The 19,439-nt window shown below is 39.3% G+C and overlaps 1 protein-coding gene across 2 annotated transcripts; it reads right to left on the bottom strand.

Annotated features, from left to right (window-relative positions):
• Positions 1-673: 673 nt before the first annotated feature.
• CASP7 (caspase 7) lies at positions 674-17,691 on the bottom strand. 2 transcript variants are annotated; one of them, XM_026050769.1, is made up of 6 exons: positions 17,573-17,691; positions 4,762-4,910; positions 3,624-3,752; positions 2,989-3,164; positions 2,381-2,519; positions 674-1,542 (listed from the first exon to the last, which is right to left on the bottom strand). In XM_026050769.1, the coding sequence occupies exons 1-6, from the start codon at positions 17,689-17,691 to the stop codon at positions 1,319-1,321; spliced, it is 936 nt and encodes a 311-aa protein (XP_025906554.1). In that variant the 3' UTR covers positions 674-1,318. The 2 variants fall into 2 exon arrangements, with proteins under 2 accessions (XP_025906554.1, XP_025906556.1); XM_026050771.1 differs by lacking the exon at positions 17,573-17,691 and adding an exon at positions 17,122-17,147.
• Positions 17,692-19,439: the final 1,748 nt, after the last annotated feature.

The following is a 19,439-nucleotide window of genomic DNA, read 5'->3' as shown; positions in this document are numbered from 1 at the left end:
ACTTTCTCATTAAGCACAAAGCAATCCAATTGCCTTCACTAATAATTAAGCACAAAGGAGACTGAACATATCAGACCCAGAAACACCCTTAGCTAACTAGAAAATCCATTTGTCACTGGACATTCCCATAAAATGATGCATTTAGGAAGTTTTCAAAGTCACTGTTTCGTGAAGCAGTAACTTGGAAAAAAGCCCAAAGGAGTCTTATGATTGTAAAATGAAAAAAAAATCTGCTTTCTGGGATTGCCATGCCTGCTCCTATTAACGGTGAGCAGAACACATGAACAATTAGTCAAAAGGAATAACCTTTACTGCTCTGGTATCTGAACCTCAGATCACCAAAATTTCTCCCTCTTTCACCAAGATGGAAAAATATATCAACTATTTCCTAAGCCAGATAACAAAACAAAAAAAAAAAACTCCAGCAACAACAATTACCTACACAAAGACGGGGAAAAGTGGGAGAGGGGAAAAGAAAAAAAAAAAAAAAAGGAAAAAGAAAACAAAAGGATCGACATGAAACAAAGCAACACAACTCCATTGATTTCCACCAGAAACTAGAAAGGAACATAGCCAATTTTCTTAGTTTCATGTTTGAACTCATTTTTACTGTCTGAAGTGTTTAGTGAATGTGAAAACTGAGCAGCAAAAAATAACCACCAAGATAATTTCCTTTAATCCTATCCTGATCCAATTTGTGATCTGTCTGTCCTTCCTCCTAGTAGCTGCTAACATGGATATCTAAAATTACATTTTTTTTTATTCTACTCAGCCTTTAAAGCAGCAAACAATGAAAGGTTTCCTCTTCATATTGGTGAAACATCAAGAGCAGTGTAAGATTAAAAAGAAAAATCAACAACCAAAACATGAATGAAATTAGATGGAGCATTAAGTGGTAGGGGGATAAATAATCAAAAAGCACTAATGGGACATAACAGTTAAAGATTACAAAAGAAAAGTTCACAGCATCTCTTGAGAATGAAATAATATGGAGGATAGGTGTAATTTTGGAAGCCTTCTTTGCTTATAGGTTGGATATATACGTTTTCAGCACCCAAAAATCAAGATAGTCACACTAAGGGAAATAAAGACATGGTAATTAGTGCTCTCTGTAAGACTGGCCCAAGGCATTTGTTTCTTCATTAAATTCCTGCATATCACCCATGCTTCAGAAACCCCAGCTTATACAATATAAAAGTCAAGTATAATTACATTTCTAATATTAAAAAATGTGCTATTGTGCTACAATGATTTATTATCAAGTCTCCCTGTCAATGGCACATCCTGATCTCATGCCACTGGCTGCATTTAAGCTTTTTCAGAAGTAAAGTTCTTTAGTGAGCATAGAGACCACGCAGGGAATCTGCTTCTTCTCACTGAAGCGTGGATCATCCGATTGCGACTCGAAATTCGTGGCCACCACGTAGTTGACCCGTGTGAGGATCTGCATGATCTCCAGTTGTTTTCCATGCTCATTTAGGACAGAGCACAGAGACTGCACAAACCAAGAGCCTCTTCCAGGATTCCTCCAGGAATAATAACCTAACAGAAAAAGAGAGAAGGTCCAGTGGGTTTTTACCTCCTTTTTTTTTTTTTTTTTTTTTTCTATCCTTATTGTCATATGCTAAAAAGTACAACGGCAGAGAGGTATAAATTTATGTGAAAGGTTCTGGCTAAAGGAGTAACTACATGTAAATGGAAAGTTTAATTTTCATCACTTGTAATATGTAGTTCATTAAAGCTGAGAATATTGTGTATTCTTAGCTCACTGATTCTCTCAGCACTCAAGTACCATACCACATTTTTGCACTTGGGAAAATGCAGTAAGAGTCCATGCTTCTCCTACCCAGGAATACACTTGGTGCTTTTGTGCTTCCTTTTCCTGCCTTCAACTCACATTTTTAAGATAGCTGATTTGCGATGATGACAACTGTCATGCAGAGTTAACAGTGTAAAGCCAAGTACTTTATTCAAAGTTACCACTTCTGTGACAAGCACTCCCATACTGCCATATTGTTAGCTCCATAGCGCTATAGTGGGAATATTTCCCTTAGATTCTAAGTTTTCACTACGGGTGAAGTGTGCTAGCCACAGCACATTCAGTTTCTGAACAGCAGTGAAAACCAATATGGCACTCTATTTGTATTTTCCCAAAATGTAAGTGCTAAGAGTGCTTGAGACACACACACACAAGAAGTTTGAAAGGGCTCTTCATAGAGCATAATTCCACTTTTTTATTTATTTATTCACACCTATGAGTTGAAATTTAAGTGTAACAGTGGATGTCTAATTCAGAGATACAAGTAGTGCAAGCAAAAACGAGCCAGTTACTAGGCTTCCTCTGCTGACCTTTTTTTAAAATTCTTTTTATTTATTTTACCTGGGACAGTGGAATACGCAAACAGAAAATCTGCTTCTACTGGAATTTTGTATCTAGGATTGGCATCTGTTTCCAGGTTGTCATTTGCAGGTCCAGAGTCGGTCTGTATCCCTTCATCAAATTCAGAGCCTCGGCACGCCTGAAACAGTCAGAAGACAACGACAACTTGTCTAGTAAAGAGAAACAAGCTGCTTCACAAAGAAGTAGTCACTAGCACTTTTTAATGGCACAGCTTTAAGCAATACTTTGCATAAATTAGAAACAGTAATGCCTCAAGTTATTTAAGTGTTTAGTAATAATGTTCATGGAGAAAAATGCCCAGCGATGACTAACTTTACTAGGCAGGCAGAACCATATCTGAAAATGGGTAAGGAAAGTAGTGGTCTTGCAGGATCAATCCATTAAAGGATTATCAAGATGCTAAATCAGCATCCACTTAAGTGTAATATCCAACTTACCCTAAAGTATGGCCAATTTTCTAGAGTTGTCCTCAGCATTCAATTATTACATAACACACAAGCTTACAGACTCTTCCAAAACACACAAACAGCATAATATATTACTACTACAGTGGGGAAAGCATGTTATATTTACCTTAAGGCTATTACCTGAATGAAAAATAATTTGGGTTTGCCTATGAGGCTTTTACATTTGTCTCCTCTGAAGAGTGCAGTGAGACTTTTGATTGCCATGGGTCCATCTGTGCCGTAGATAAGGCCTTCTTCCCCATGGCTTAGAAGGATGCAGGCAAAACAAGCAGCATCACCATGATCCTCCTCAGCAGCTGTAAATCAAACACTTCTTAGCCCAAAAGAAGCAGTATTTTAAATGAAAATGTCAATTAGCAAATCTGTCTTTCAAGGACCACATATGTACTTGATGTCTCCTTCAATGGAAGGCAGAGAAAAAGTAATAGATGAAGATGACAGAAGACACTTTTCACTAATGTGATGACTGCATCTCTGCACTTGAGTGAGCCTAAGCCTCTGGAGTAGGCACGATGAACCACACTCCTCAGTTCAGCATGAAGAAAACAGAAGAAAACTGTACACAGTTGGATTATTAAAAAAAACTGTACAGAGGTGGGGAGGAAGAAACCAATTCCTCCAACATAAAAAGAAATTACACTTTACAGGGTCTAAGCAACCTGTTCTAATTTAACTTGCTCTGACTAGGGAGGTGGACTAGATGACCTTTAGATCTCCTTTGTAACCTAACCTGTTCTATAATTCTAAATTATTACCTTGCTTCAGTAATTTTTCCATATCATCACGACTTCGATCATTGTATATGCAAACCTCAAAACCCAAGTTTCTAAAGCTCTTGGCTAGGTCTCCAGCATCTTTATCAGTGCCGTTGCGTGTGCCCATTCCTGCCAGAGAACAAATAATACAGTTGAGTGCATATAAAACAGCTCATACATTTATAGGTAACTTTTCAGGTTTACAGTTTATTGACATGGTGGCATTGACACCAATATCATGGTGACATTACTTTAAAACACCATCCTTTAATTAGTCCTTTAATAATCTTCTCAAATAACCTGTTTACATTCAGAAAAAGTTGAGAGACTCCAGTTTAATGCAAGAAAGGCAAGATTCAATGACAATAGGCACCTTGTGCTTATTCCCAACATTTTGCACCATGAGACCTCTTTGGCCCTACCTCCTTTTGGCTATGTAATATAATATATGCCTAAGACATTCCAAGAATAAAGAGCATAGAGGGTTGAGCATCATTAAATAAAAAAAATAAAAACAAAAAAGAACACACTCATACCTTTAAAATACCTACCAAAAACTATGAAATTGAAGCAAAAACGCTGCGGTTATAACCCCACGTAAAACTAAATTTAGTCCCATTTCCTGACATATCTTTCTATATCGAGAAGAAATCCCACTATGAGTCCACAAAAAAGAAGCTTATGGAAATTCTTTGGAGTAAACAGCTAATTTTGTTGTTGTATTTGCACAATAGGCAGAGAAAAAAAAGAGGCATTGTGGCCTGGCAAAAACCTCTAAAATTGACTATAACATATATCATCTGTCTGCTTCAAAAGCATCCACAGTTGGAAAGTTAATTCAGCCATCTCAGGAGTGTGAATTCATCACACAGCTGCATGTTTCAGCTGTAGCTTGGTGACAGAAAAGTTATAACATGGGCTGCTGATTAGAAAGTTCCAGTTTTAAAGACAGAACCTAAAACTTGGGGCAAAGGTTTGGTTTCAAGCTGACAGACCTTGCTCTTAAAAACATCCATAAGGATGTGTCAACTGCAAAGAAGCTGCCAAGAGCTGCTCTAGTATAAGCATATAATGGATGTGTTAATGAAAGTGTAAAACGTCTAAAAACCTGTAATGAATATCAAAGGAAAGACCTTACCAGTTTTCTCCTCAAAATTTTTGTTGTTTATAATAACACATTTCCCAACTTTCTTGTAGTCCATATTATACTGGAATGTGGGTGTAACAATTCGGTACTGATTACTGAGAGTGGTCTTAGGCTGCTCCTCTTCTCCATTCTTCCTTTTTCTATGTGAACCAAATGAAAAGAGTATTAGCGGCTGGTGACGTGCACTGTGGCTGCTGATCTTGATTCACACCATTAGGGCTACTCTAACTCATCTTTTTAATATTTATATTCCTTTATATTTCAGATAGACATTACAGATAATAATTCTTCTCTTGAATCTTGTGATTCTCATGCAGCAGTTGCTGTATACTATTGGATTCTCATAATGGCAAAGCCACCCTAGATTTCTAATTCATTTAGAAAGAGATGCAGAGGTAGAGCATAACCTTATTAATTCATCCTAAATTAAGTATTAAGCAACCAAGCCAGTTATAGTCATCATTTGTCACTCTTGCACAACAAGCATGAGGAACTTGCTAATATTTTAGGACTTGCTTTTAGATCAGACTTTTTGGTCCAAGCAGATAGCTTCTGATATTGGTTAGATCTCCTCAAGCTGAACTGAAGCCAGTGAGATACTAAAGACCAATTCAACTCCAGCAATATAAGGTTTTGGAGAAGGTGTGATTAAAAATAACAATCAAGAAGAGGCAGAAGAAAGTGTGGTCCCACATCCTGCTTCCAATATATTTCTTGCTGATATCTTAGAAGAAAAACAACCCCTTCTCTTTGCACAAATAACTGTACTACATAATTTGAAATTTGAGATGTTAAAAATAAAGTACTTCCACTATTCTTTCCGATATCTAAGCCTTTCTGAAGGATTACTATGCTATTTGCTTCAATTATAGCCTGTAAACTTGAAATTGCTGCCAAGTTTGTTTGAATGTTTACAAAAAAAAGTTCTTACCTTCCCAGCAAGTTTAAAGACAGCAAGTTTAACAATTGCTGTTCTCTTTCTCAATTACTAAGGGAAAAGACAAATAGGAAACTGTGACAAACCTTCTCTAGATTATTCCTCATTTTGATATGCTACTGTAAATCAATTTTATAACAGTCTTCCCTTGAGTAAACTCCTGCTCTGTTGCAAAAGGCCAAGCTTAAGAGCTTCACTTGGTTGACCTTCTCTGTACTCTATCTGCAGCCATATTCATATCATCTCTCAGCCTTCTCATGGAGGCTTTAAAATAAGGTTTTGAACGGCCTCCACTTGAGGATTTTATTAGATATATGGGAAGCACCATTTCTGCTAGCAATGGCAAGTATTGGTATTTTCTTCACATACGGCTGCTGGAGTGCTCTGAGAGCAATAATCAAGTACACTTTGTTTCAAGAAAAGACTTTAACCATTTTAAAGAACTATCCAAAGCTGTATGATGTTAATACATTAGAGTTGGAAAGAGATCTTGGGTTCTTATTTTAAGGCAAAAATCCCTCCACTGCAGCATCACTAGACAGATTGCTGGCAAAATAGTGGAGAAAAAGAAATCTCGAAACAACAAACAATGACTCGGGTCAGTGAAGAGGCGAATTTTCACAGTGCACATGGGATTCTAGCTTGTACAGGCTTTGCTGGCCTCACTGACTCCCTAAGCAAGCTCTGTGACTAACAGTGGTTGCCACATACCACAGGACTTCTTTTTAAAGGGCTCTGTATCCAAATTTTTAGTAATGTGCAGACCAGGAACAGTTCTAAACCCTCAGGATAGATCTGTATTGGTGGTACAATATCACGTTACCCTGTCTGCTTTTCTGACGTGGAAGGTGGGTTAATTCTACTTCAGAAGTCACACAGACATGTCACCACGCAAGAAAGCCAACTGAAAATATGAGCCAATTTAAGTGGCATAATTGTGTAACCAAACAGCATCTCCCCTGACCTCAGTCATGTGTTCACATCCATGCAGAAATATCCAGACTTTAAGGGATGCAGCAACTGCTGGTATTGCCCAAAGCTGGCCAGAATCCATGCCGTACAGTGTCAAGTGCCACAGACAGCCTGTGCTGTACGGTTACAGCACTCGGCAGTCTGTTCTTTCCATTCCTCCTCACCTTTGCAGAGGAGGATGTAGTTCTGCTCAAATGATTCCTTCCAAGAGGATCAAGCACTAAGCAGCCCCATTTACTGTAGGTTTACGCCTACAATTTATTTACTGGCAGAAAACAAAAGAGTGCCTGAAAACTTTTGGTACTAATCCAACCTGAATGATTAAGGAAGCCAACTTGTGGTATATACGTATTTCAGGTTTGCAGTCCAGACCTGATTATTTTTGGAAACTTTATTCTCTGTGCTAAATTATCAGGATACAGAAACTGCCCAACTGGACTGAACTGATGCTTTAAGGTTCTACCCTACAGCTTAAACCAGCTAAAATCAGCCCTTACAATAACAAACAATAACGCAATCATTACATATAAACATAACAATCCTTAAGGAAAACTTCCCATAAGGGACAAGCCTGTCTGTGACAGCATAAAGTTTTATAATTCTTTATTTTCAAACCTTTAAACTGGGCACATGCTAATATAAATATTTGTAGCTGTTGTTCTTACTAAGTCTTCCAATAAATAAAAGTAAAAACAGAAATGTGAGAGGGTTGCCACAGGTTTATTATATATTTTATAAAACTATTCGTCTCCTCTTTTATCTCTTTCTAGTTGCCAGATACCCAGTGCCTTCTATTTAGCTCTTTCTGGACTTGGAAGACTTCACTAACCTGAACACAAATTTGTATTTTATGGTTGTTCCATTTTTCTCTGATTTTTAATTATAACTGTACCATAATTACTCACTCCAATACCAGTCACCTCTTTTTCCTTTGATAGAAATATTCTGCCTATCAGCACTCTCACATATTTCATGTTCTCTCCTTTCGGTCAAGAGTTGAACAAAATTGAAATGCCCCTCTGGCAAGCTAGTATAGCTCACACATTTTCATCTTTACTGTGTCTCTAAATCTAGGTCTTAGGCTTGACAACTATTTTTTCTGGGAATGTGACTTCATGAAGGCTACTCAATCAGTGTCAGCCCTGGGAAAATCATTGCTATCAACTTCTCACATTTCAAATATAAAAATCAAGCTTTCTCATACTATTCATCATTCTGTAATTGAAGTTTTCAGTACCAAAGGCCAAATTTCTCATCACTGCAAAAGACTAAAATTCTATAAAAGCCAATTGAGATGCATTAAATTGCACTGACATAATTTCTGATACCAATTGCCTGCAGGACTGCTAGGACAACATAAACTTCCTTTCCTATTCCACTGTGAGTAAATTACAGTTTCAGTGTGTAAGCATACTGGGATTCAAGGGTTTAAAAGACTAAAAATGCCCTGATAGCATTCAAACAAAGGCTGTATAAATCTTTTCACAAGTTTATTTAAAGGAATCTCCCAGCACTAGGAATTTCTTCTCCAGTTTCTCAGTGTACTTTCCCTTCCTGCTGTATATTGGTATTTCACATTAGTGCAATAAAAAGCAGTAGGCAGTACATTGGTTTCCTTGGACATTCCAGTTCCTTATTACATCTCTCACCTGCTACACCCAGCTCCTGGGCTCAGGTATGCGAGTCCTCCAGGGCCTCAAGCAATTCAGTGAGACCTGACAGCTCAAGTTCAAGTGTATCATGATATACTTCCATGGGACACCTTCAGTTTATCACCTGGAAGTCCATATATCCTAAACGCTACCTAATGCTTTGAGGAAAAGCCAGTGTACCACGAGAAGAGCTGAGCCATGCAGTGCAGCAGTGCTGAGCTCTGGGCAGGTTTGAGGGCCTGTGTCTGCAAGAAGCCTTTGCTCTAAAAAAACCTGCTCCGCTCTAGGGCTGGGTCCTCTTCATGCCAGCACAATGTTGGAAGAATGGCTCAAAGGGAACCTTAAGAGGAAGAAAATGCATTCTCTAAGATAGAAACTATTACAGCAATCCATTAACTACAACTGAATATTAGCTATGATTAAGAGACTAATAGTAATCCACAGTCCATAAAGCTTTGAATTCTTTGCCTTACAGGAACTTTTTTTTTTTTTTTTTGTCCTCCTCCTAAGAGGGAGCTAACGTGTTTAACCAAAAAGAACCTTAAAATAAAACTATATGGGTGTACCTGAGTTTAGGAAGCAGATATATTCCCTCTCACTCCCAGAAAAGTTAGGGACTTTTGTGGCTCTCCTTTAGTAACTGGTAGCAGGGTCTTGTTAAAAAGAAAATGTTCACCTTTAAAAATATGTCTTACTCATCCATAACCTTCTTTCCAAACTTTCAGCTTTGATAATTTTATCCAATCTAAATCCACCATATTTAGGATACCTGTAATTACGGCACACTCTCCTTTCTTTGGATTTCTTGCTCCTGAAACCTATTGGCAATAACAAGCACAAGACACTTGTTAAACCTGACTCGAGATTTTTTAGATCTCAAGTTCTTTAAGGCAGACTCTTTGTTCTTTGTCAGATCCACTTTGGTAAAGTGACATGCAGATTTAGAGCAGCATGCAAATAACAGATTATCCTGTTGCCTTTTCCTGTTAATGTTGTATCTAGCTGGCAGAGCAGCAACATTTCTGGACAGGGAGAATATGTCTTAAACTGCCTGGCTTTTAAAAATGGATAATCTAATAATCAGAAAGCAGAAACTATAAAAGATAAGGATATTAACTGTAACACCTATTAATAATACAGTATATTTTATATAAAATATATGCAAACATCTAAAAACAAATGTGTATATAAAATGTGTATAAACACACACAGATCTACATGGCATTTATTGATACTACACAGACATCCTCCACTCAAGGATTTTAACTGTTTTGTTCCAACTTTACGATGGGATGGCAAGTTGGCCATGGTTTTAAGCAGGATTTGCCTAGACCTCCTCCTACAGAAAGCTCCTAAAGAATGGTAGAGGACTCTCCACATCAAAAGGACAGAACAAAAACCTAAAATATCTTTTTACCACTGTGCCTTTCTGTAGAGGGTCTGCTATTAATGTCTTTAACCTACTCTCTTCACAGAGCTTAAATCTAACTGTAAACTAAGTTAAAAAAAACCACAGTCCCCTACAATCCATTTTTAACAAAGTTACCCAAATTTTTAAATTATCTATTGGTAGATAAACTGCAATGCAGCTTAAGAGTTCAAGTAATTGCCTGGTAATAAGCCTTAAATAATGCTTCAAAGTGATCAAGCAAGATTTCATACTTTCAATGTCCCTACAGAAATCTACTGGCTAACCATTTTTAAGATGACCACTGACTTTGGTAGAGGAGCACAACAAAATAACCAGTCCTTAGAGAAGGCTGTTTCTAAATACACACCAGATAAATAAGAAATTTCTGATTTTCAAGTCAGAATCTTTTCAATATAACAGAATTTTTCATTTAGAAGAACAGGAAAAAAAGGAGTCCTAGACAACAGAACACAAAATTCTCCCTCAAAGCACCTAGACAATATTCACCAATATTGCTTACTATGGGTGATTTTGGTCTTGCCTAAAATCCATCAGCAGTAATTCAGATAGCAGTAACACAACATAAGCAATACAGAGAAATAAAAATCAGTCAAGAAGTCCTAGATTCTTGATCCTTTCAGTGTTCCTGTTTTTCCTTGGCCATGATGATGGCAAAATACCAGCCTGGTAACAACAGAGTCTAAGGCTTCTATTTTTCAGTGTGATCCATAGAGCCTGGACACCGTCTGCTCCTTCATGCCCTGCTCTAAACCTCAAGAGTCCCATTTGGGAAGGGATGCACCGAAACGTAACGGCCGCTGCCCTCGTCCCAACGCACACGTCCTCATGAAGGCGCCCAAGCCTGCTCCTGGCAGCAGGCTTGCTGAGACCAACGGGACTCAGCAGGCAGCAAAACAGAAACCATCCTGCCAGGAACGGGGCCACAATAAGTGTTTAGATCCCAGCTTCTCGGTTTGTCATTTATTAAAAATATCTTTGGACAGAGACTGTCGGCTCACGAAGGAAGGCCAGGTTTGAGGTCTTTGTCTCAAATGAAACTCAAACCAGGAAGTTAATGAAGGCTCCACTTGTTTCCTGGGAAACTCCCAGCTCCAAGATTTCCTTATAACTTTAAAGACTAGCCTTAGGCTTAATTTTGAAAGAGAAGTATTGCAGAAACAGGCTTAAAAAGGTTAGGAAAACTGGTGGAAATGACTGCCTGAGGAAAAGGTTATGCACTATGGAGGTTAATAGTGGATCTCTGCAAAACCACCAGTTTGCTATAAAGTTCTATTTATGATTATTACGCAGTTACTTCCCTGAATGGATAAATAACCCTCTACAGGCATTAAGGGCTTAATGTCAACTGTAGGGCAGGGTTGCATTTCATAGGATATGGCATTTATTGAAGTAAATGCTAGCCTTAAAAGTCTGTGGATCTTGGTTTAACAGTGAGGCTTGCAGCTTATCAAGTTGCACTGCCTGGCAGAAGCAACCAGCAATGGTTACCTGTGGGCTCTCATCAGCTGGGAGCACTGTCTGACGGTATAACTTCTGGCACACTTTGGACACTGCATATGCACACCTTTGGAATTGTTGGTTATATCTAAATAAGTCTTCCTGTCCTTCTGAAGTATGTGTTACAGCCTGAGCATAATCCAAAGCAAAACTGTGGCTGCAATTTTACTTATTACATACAAATGAAACAGACAGATCCAGCTTCATTTCGTTAAAAAAAGTTATCAGAGACAGTCTATTATGTCTAATATTGCACCCGAAGTTAACAGGAAGGAGTGAAAAAAAGAAAATCCTGGCAGCAATTTCTTAGTCTTTAGGCACTTGACATTTTAAGAGCGATTTACAACCTACATGACAATTTTGGGGCGTAACACAGGCAGCTAAAAGGACAAAACGGATTAAGTTCAAGACTCTCAACCCTTGATTGGCAATTCATCTTCAGGTTCCAAAATTTTCCCCTGCGTGATATCTGCAGTGCAGGACCCTGTGTGTTTTGCAATGCAGCATTCAAATAACATTGAAAAGGTAAAGTTTTACAAATAAAAGATAACACATAGTGCTGCTTGCTGAAAGGCCTTCTGCTCATTTCTACAAAACCTGCACATAGAAGCTTTCCATCGGCATTCTGGAAACTGAAATCTTGTGGGATCACATCTAGTAGTATAGTGTACATCGGCAATTCCCATTTATTCCATAAAATAAAAGAGAAAGCTCCTCTCATCTGTCACAGATACTAGCAACGATTTACCAGTATATTGCTATAGGGACAGCATGGAAAATAACCTAGAATAAAGTAAAACCTCCAAAACACCATTTCTCAGAGAACATTCCGGCTAGGAATAGCGATTGCAAAATGCCGACAGAATTATGGCTAGCTTGATATAAGCTAAACTCTTCTCAGATATTCACTCCTGGGACTTCCAAAAGGGCAGCAGAGAAGGCAGGCAGGAACTCCCTCGCACTCTACAGTACCTTGGCTCATCATCAAAGGGCACTCCACACTGCATCGGAGAAGAGCTTCACCTTGTGCTCAGGAGCACGCGTGGTCTTCCCCGGGAGCTCTCGGAGCCACCATGCTCAGGGCTACGTTGGAGGCTGAAAGGGGATGCTCTGTGTTCAGGCCCAAGGATTCGCCTGTGTCAGCAGTGGGTCACGCTGGACTTTTCTGTGGGGCTATTCAACCCTCCACGGCTGCCGCCTGCAAGCTGAGGTCACACAGGCCTGACCTACCTTTGCTGACAGGCAGAAAACACAGTCCCATCGCTCCAATTCTACACTGCCCCAGCACAAGACTGCAGGAAATACAGCAGATCTTCAGGTAGGACATGAGATAGCAAGCTGCTAATAACCTGTCTTCTTTCTCTCAGGAGCTTTTCCATCATCTCCACAACATTTACACCAAGAACTTCTCTAAAAAACAATCCTGGCATACACTGTTTACAAATCCCTTTTTCACTGTAATTCACAGAACTTTTTTATATATATATATATTTTTATATATATATATGTGTACATATATATCTACTCTTACAGTTCTGATTTATAATAAATTTGGATTCGTTGTTAGTGGCTTAAAAAAATTACACCCTATAGTAGTTTGCAGTTTTCCTCCCTGTTTTGAGCAATAACACAAAGTTCACCGCAATGAGGGAGATGAAAGGGATTCTGATTCTTGACTTGCTACTGTGATTGCTATAAACACAGAGAAGAATAACTCAGTGTTTGCTGTGCTTCACATGAGGAGGTCTCTAAGGAAACTGGAAACAAATACTCACTGCAAATTAATGACTTCTTATACTTTGGACTGGATACAATTCAAGGTACTCGAACATTTCCCATAAAGTACATTGAAAGTCTCCAAGGGGACAGTACAAGCACTGGCCACAGTTTTAAATAGTTGTTACACAACTATTTGGGTTCTAGATCAAACAAGAAAATGAAAATAAAACCACTAGCTTAAAAGGAGCTGTGTGAAACATTTTTTTTTCTGAAGTTACAGGTTCAGTGCTTCAGGGGGAATACACATTTGTGTAAAGTAGAACTCAAACTCGAAACAAAACTAAATTGGTATTGTGCTGGACTTTGAAGCTCGGATTTCAGTTAGTAAGCACTGAAGTCAGGATACTTAGAAGTCAGTTAAAAAGGAGAGGGGGAAAAGAAGAGAGAAACCTTTACAGGGTAAACCAAGGCAAAAATCGTTTAGACCCATAAAGGAAACCAGCGTCTGAATCACGCCTTCAGTCCAGATCGCTGAGTTCCAGCCCAGAGCATAACCTCAGTTAATGAAACCGTCATCTGCTGTTCTCCTTTGCAAACTAACCTGGTTATTTTTGTTCCGTCCTATCTAACGATATACTTTTCTTACCAATGTTTATTTTAAAAGGATCTGTAATATTCAGTGGCTAAAAAACCTGGTACAGAACTGGAAAAGTTATGTTGAAACAGATGAAGCATCACCGAAGGCATCACTTGGCTTTGAACGCACCGACTGAAAGGCAGGAGCAGCTGACACTGACAGAGCCCTCAGATACCCAATGTGAACAGGGGCAACTTCTCTACAGACAAAGCAATTCCTTTATAATATCAGGCACAGTGCTTCCAAAAGGCCCTAACAACATAAAATGAGTAACTCTGGAAATGGATAAAGACGCTAGCGGAGAATGAACAAAAAAAAAAGAAAAAAAAGAAAAAAAAAGAAGAAAAACCCCATAAACTTACACGCTGTGAAACAATTCTTCCAACAGTTCTCCCTATGTATGCACATAAGCTTCCTATAAACTGGATAAAAATAAACTACTGGCAATCAAAAGTGGGTGGGAAGTATCTCCCTCACAGTACTGAAGCACAACACAAGAGCAAGGCTGACACACAAAGACAACTTCTAGTCCTGTCTCGGCTCCAGAGCTGTCATTACAACTGGCTATTCATCCGAATCAGGGATTTTCCTGAAGGGAATCCGGTCTCACTGAATTAGGTGATCTATTAACTTAACAACTTACTAGGATCAGGATGATTATACAGGAAAAAACACGTTCATGCAAATATGTTTAAAACCAATCACAAGCAGTCCATCCCTTTTCTGCCTTCCCATATGCAAAGGAAGGTTATAAGGCTGAATGTCAAAAATAGTTATTTCTTGTTTGAGAGATAAAGCCATTTAGAGAAATATGGCCATACTGAGACCTACATCATGCAATTAATTACACTGTTTTAGTAACATCTGCACTTCCCCAAGCTGGTGCTCTAAAACCTCAATAAACACTATACATATGGAGAGAAGAAAGAAAAAGAAAAGAAAAAAGCCTTCTTTACCTGCAACCCTTTCGGATTTAAACACTAGTTTGCAAAGGTTGGGCATTTAGCTGGCGGCTGTAACAACTGCTGAACTACGGAAGACCAAACATGCACAGATTTTTTTTGGCAGACTTTCAAATTAATTAAAACAAAGTCTCAATTTTTCAACTCCTCTGGCTTGGCAGCAATAAATACTTCATAGAAGTTTTGCTGCTTTGCACTGTTAAATAGCTGATGTACCCTTGGTGACTATGTATCAATGTTCCCTATAAGTCCCCCTCCCCGTTCCTCACTTTAGTCTTGTAACAATTCATTTTTCTGAATTAAAGCCACTATAGAATCATGAAGAGTTTCAGTGATAACTAGTTATTTGTAAGAATTTTTAGACATAGATTTAAAAGTTATTTTATATTTCTATAAAAAAAGGGAATAGTGAATGTAAAACAGATAGCTAGCAGGGCTGGAAGGAAAAAAAAAAGGATGAAAGGAACCAGCAGACAAATGCCTCTGTAAAATTAAATTAGAAAGTTGCTGATATCTAGATACTACTACTACTCGCCCTCTACTGCATTATTCTTCACTGAGGCCCACAAACGGTTATGAATGTTGGTAGAGCAAACGCTAGTGTACCAAATGCTTGTAATTTTCAGATATACATTTAAAAACAACTCACAACTGCAAGAAATTCTAGCTCTATTTAATACCGTGGAACCAGAGCTTTTTTTTGTGATGCTACTTGCATGCTAAAAATATATCTAGCTATCATGTTTCTTATCTCCCAATGCAGTACCCTGATGAAAGAAAATACATAAAACAAAGATACTAAATAATCCTGTGGGAAAGTGAGACTATTTTAAGAGATAATTCCTCAAATAATATTACAGAAGCACTTAGAGAGAAAAGAAAGTTTTATGGCTTTTTTTTTCCCCAGTCATCACAAAAAGAATTTAAATACACACTTCAGATCATCAGCCCAGTTTTCTTTTATGCATAACATTTACAGCTGTGCTGTGCTCAGGCTTGCCAGACAGTATCCTGCTATTTCTGCTTTCTGAAGCACAACGCTTTGCTGAACTGCAGCTCTAGGGAACTTCTCTTCCATCACAATAACTTTTTTTCCCCCCTCCTCTTTTGTCAGTAAGCAAAAGTGATGCTAGCGTGCCATCTGGTGGCTAGAAACCCTACAGCAAACAAAGCAAACGTTCATTCAAGATTTTGTCAAACACCTCTCCTCCCAAGCACTTTTTACTCACCAAAATTAAGTAAGCACTAGCACTTTTGCCAAGTGAAGGAAATACATAGAAGAGCCTCCCCAAGCTGCAGTGGGGGAGATTTTTATTTACTTCCATTTACTGCTTTTGCTACATAAGCATGGCCAGAGGAATGCATTGGAGCTGTGAGGTAGCCAGCCTTTCTGCATGGTTCTCAATAATTTCATAGTGTTTGGCTCCTCTCAACATTAATTTTAATGTCTTAATTCAAGAAAAAAACAGTTATGAGCCTATGTATGCACGTAAGTGAAAATAAATGAAGCACATGGTATTATTTCCTTGAAACTACTGCCCAACTGGTAAACACTCCTTTGTTTGCGGAAACAAAGCTGTGAACCATAAAGGTTATAGTTATCTAAAGCTTTCTAGACACCTTTTCTACAACTAGTAATTTCACGCTACTAAAGTGGAGCAAGCACATAGCCAGAAAGGCTCCCAAATAACAGTAGGAGTTAGTAATAAGTGTTCAGAAAATACAAATAGAAACTGGAAGCAGAACATATTCCCACAGAATAGGATTCTTCCAGGAATTCATACATTCTTTTGAACTCATTTAAATCCTTGATATCTACATTGTTTAACAGCTTTAAGTTCTACACCAGCATTTCGCATTACATAAAAAACACATCCTTCTAAGGATTTCTAAAATCCTTTTAAGTCTATTACATGGCCATTTCATTAGACAATTGCTATTTTTTTTATAATATTTATAAACAAACATTCTTTAGTCACCTTCTTCCTAACACTCAGGCTTTTACAGGTCACATTCCCTCTTCCTTTACCCTCTTGCTTTCTTTCCACATTTTTCTCCAGGACAAGTTTTAGTTTCTATAAGATGACAAGTTCTGTCTCTGTGCTTGGATTTGTAAGATTTTCTCTGTCAACCAACTTGTCACCTTTCTACACAATCCTTATTTTCTTCAAAAGAACTCTGATAAAATTTTTCAAACTTCATTTTCTACAAAGTGTTGAATCTTTTGAGTTACTTGGTATTTATTCTTCTATCTAAATGTATTTAAATTGAATTTTACTTCTAAAAAAAAGCATTTCAAATTGTATATTCAAGGAGTTTCCCAAAAGATAAATGCTTTTGAGTAATTTCTGATTTAAAAAAAAAATCACTTGCAACAGCAAGTTTTATATAACTACTTTTTTCTCTCTCCTTTTGTATCACATTTACCTACTACTTTCTACTATTGCTATCACATTTGCCTATTATAATTCTTATTTCCTGTATATTTTATGAAAGCAATATTACACTTCAGTAGAAAATTAATTTATTCTGTAGCAGGTTACCTCTCTAGCCCCAGCAAAGCTTCTTTGAACTACAACCTAGATAGTACATTCAGGCTTTAAATCAACTTAAATACTCAGCAGGGGATTCCAATATGCTGAAGATTAGCTGAGCTGAATGTAGTAAAACAGATAATTAGTGGCATATTTAATTCTAAGCTCCACCCAAGGGCAATGTTTAAGTTGAGGGGCTACAGCTGATTCTCAGTGAAGTTAGTGGTCTCTTGGCTACTAAGGAAAGCTGCTGAGAGATATTTTAAGGCTCTGTAAATCAGAGAAGCTTGATAACTATTTAGCTTTAGGGTACAGATCACATATGTTAAATTTACCCAACTGCTTCCCTCTCTAGATTTATCCATGTTGCTGTGGATGTGGCAAATGGGACACTAAAATTCTATTACAAGGGTAGCATTATAACTGATATAATAACAGCAGGAAAAAAGCAGTAATTTACTTTTCAAAAAGTGAGAATCTGCTCCTTCTGTCTGGTCTTGCATCGGTTACATCACTTTGGTCTTCCTCATCTCTGTTTTGAGTGGAGCAGTCAACGTTAGTCTCCTGGTGTCCTGACATCTGCAGGTAAACACAGAATGGTTAAGGTTGGAAGGAACCTCTAGAGATTATCTAGTCCGACCTTCCTAAGGTAAGTGCATGAGAAAGTAAACATCCCTCAATGAACACTTCTTTTTTAAGTCAACAGACTGGTTCTATAAACCAGTTTTCAACCTAGCATTAGTGTGACACTACATATGACGGATATAATATAGCTGTGACAATATTACTTAGTGGGAGTTACCAAAAAATAACCCTTCTTATACCAAAATGCTGATAAGAACTAAGGTAGAAGTCATCTTATGATGGAAGATCTTTTGATTAATTCCAAGAAGCTGAATGGTGTTGGGATGAAAGCAAGGCCAACTAGCACCAAAATATGTGGAACTGCAGGTTGTCCTACCCAATGCTGATGCTTGCTGAAAGCTCTCCTGCTTCCATTTCCATGGACACGTTCAAACAAGCATAAAACACGTTATGATTTCTAGGTGGAATCTCAGGCCTAGCTCCTAATTTCTCTCTTCTATCAGCTGTCATATAAATTTTATATTCTTCTAATGATGATTTAATACATGCATGTGGTCTTTAGGAAAAGGAAAGCGTTGTGAGGTCCTTCTTAGGAATTAAAAGGCATTTTTCCTGCCATCTTGCAGCCTATTTTGCAAATTCCAGCAATTTCCCCCAGGTTACTTCACTGCAAGCTTGGCCATCCTCATTTATCCAGCAGGAACCTGGGGGCTGCAGCAAGGGAAACCCCAGGCTCTCCCTGGGGAAACCAGCAGCAGCTGCTGCCCTTCCCTGCACTTGGGAGAACGTATAGCTCAATTTCCTTATGTATGTTTCATTTAAGGCGGCGGAGGCCACCTCCATACCTGCCTTGCAAACCGCCCCGTGGAACTTTTACCAGGCCTCGTGGCTCACGGGCGCTCACGGCCCACACTGCCCCCCGCGAAAAGGAGCGGTTTTAGCCCCGGAGGGCTCCGCGGGGCACCCCCAAACCCAAGGGCCATTGGGGGCACCGACACCCCCAAAGCCAGGGGCCAAGCGCGGCCCTCGGCGAGGCCGGGCTGAGGCGCGCGGAGGGACGGGGCGTTAAACCCGCGGCCAGGCCGGGCCCGGGCACCGCAGGGGGGTCGGGGGGAGGCCCGGGGGCCGCCTTGCCTGGTCTCGGCGCCGCTCCGGGGGCTGAAGCAAAACCGAAAGCGCCGCCCAGGCTCGGCCTGTCCCGCCCCGGCCCGTTCCCTCCTCCTCCTCTGTGGGGCGGCCAGGGCCGGCCCGCCCTGTGCTGTGGTAAAGCAAATAAAACACGTTTATTATCATTACCGCTCCTCAGGGCCACATGTAGGAGGAAATGTCCTGCTTTGGGGCATGGCGTGATTGCTCCCTGCTCAGTTAGGAAACATTTTCCAGGTTCCGCATCGCACAGACAGACGAGTACATGGTTGGGCAGGGGGAAGAGCGGGATACCCGCAGCATCAGCGTTCCTTTCCTTATCCCAGGAGACTCGCTCTGCACTCTAGAAACGTTAATAGTGAAGGTTTTGACTGGGTTTTGACAGCGTAGAAGTGAACTGTTTAGCTGTCACCTAAGCGGCCGCAGCAGGACCATGGAGTGGCCTGTGGGATGCTGAAGGGTAGATGGCAGGTACAAACTGGAAGGCTTGAGGCAACGAGGTAGTACCTGTCCGGAAAGATAACTGTGCACTGTTAACCCCTCCCCACCTCCCAAATGGCAGTTTGTTAGGATTTTGTGTGTTTTGCAAGAAAATG

The sequence above is a fragment of the Nothoprocta perdicaria genome, unplaced genomic scaffold (genome assembly GCF_003342845.1).
Source record: "Nothoprocta perdicaria isolate Ctin4 unplaced genomic scaffold, notPer1 scaffold_7, whole genome shotgun sequence".
NCBI classification, from domain to species: domain Eukaryota; kingdom Metazoa; phylum Chordata; class Aves; order Tinamiformes; family Tinamidae; genus Nothoprocta; species Nothoprocta perdicaria.
Note: the sequence above shows the minus strand (reverse complement) of the source record. Positions and strands in the feature narration are given on the sequence as shown.

Coding starts and splice junctions, on each gene's coding strand:
- CASP7 (XM_026050769.1), bottom strand. CDS start 17,691: ATGTCAGGACACCAGGAGACTAACGTTGACTGCTCCACTCAAAACAGA. Junction 3,165..3,623: donor GGAAAAATTACTGAAGCAAG/GTAATAATTTAG, acceptor TTTGATTTACAG/CTGCTGAGGAGGATCATGGT. Junction 2,520..2,988: donor CCAAATTATTTTTCATTCAG/GTAATAGCCTTA, acceptor TGACTGTTTCAG/GCGTGCCGAGGCTCTGAATT.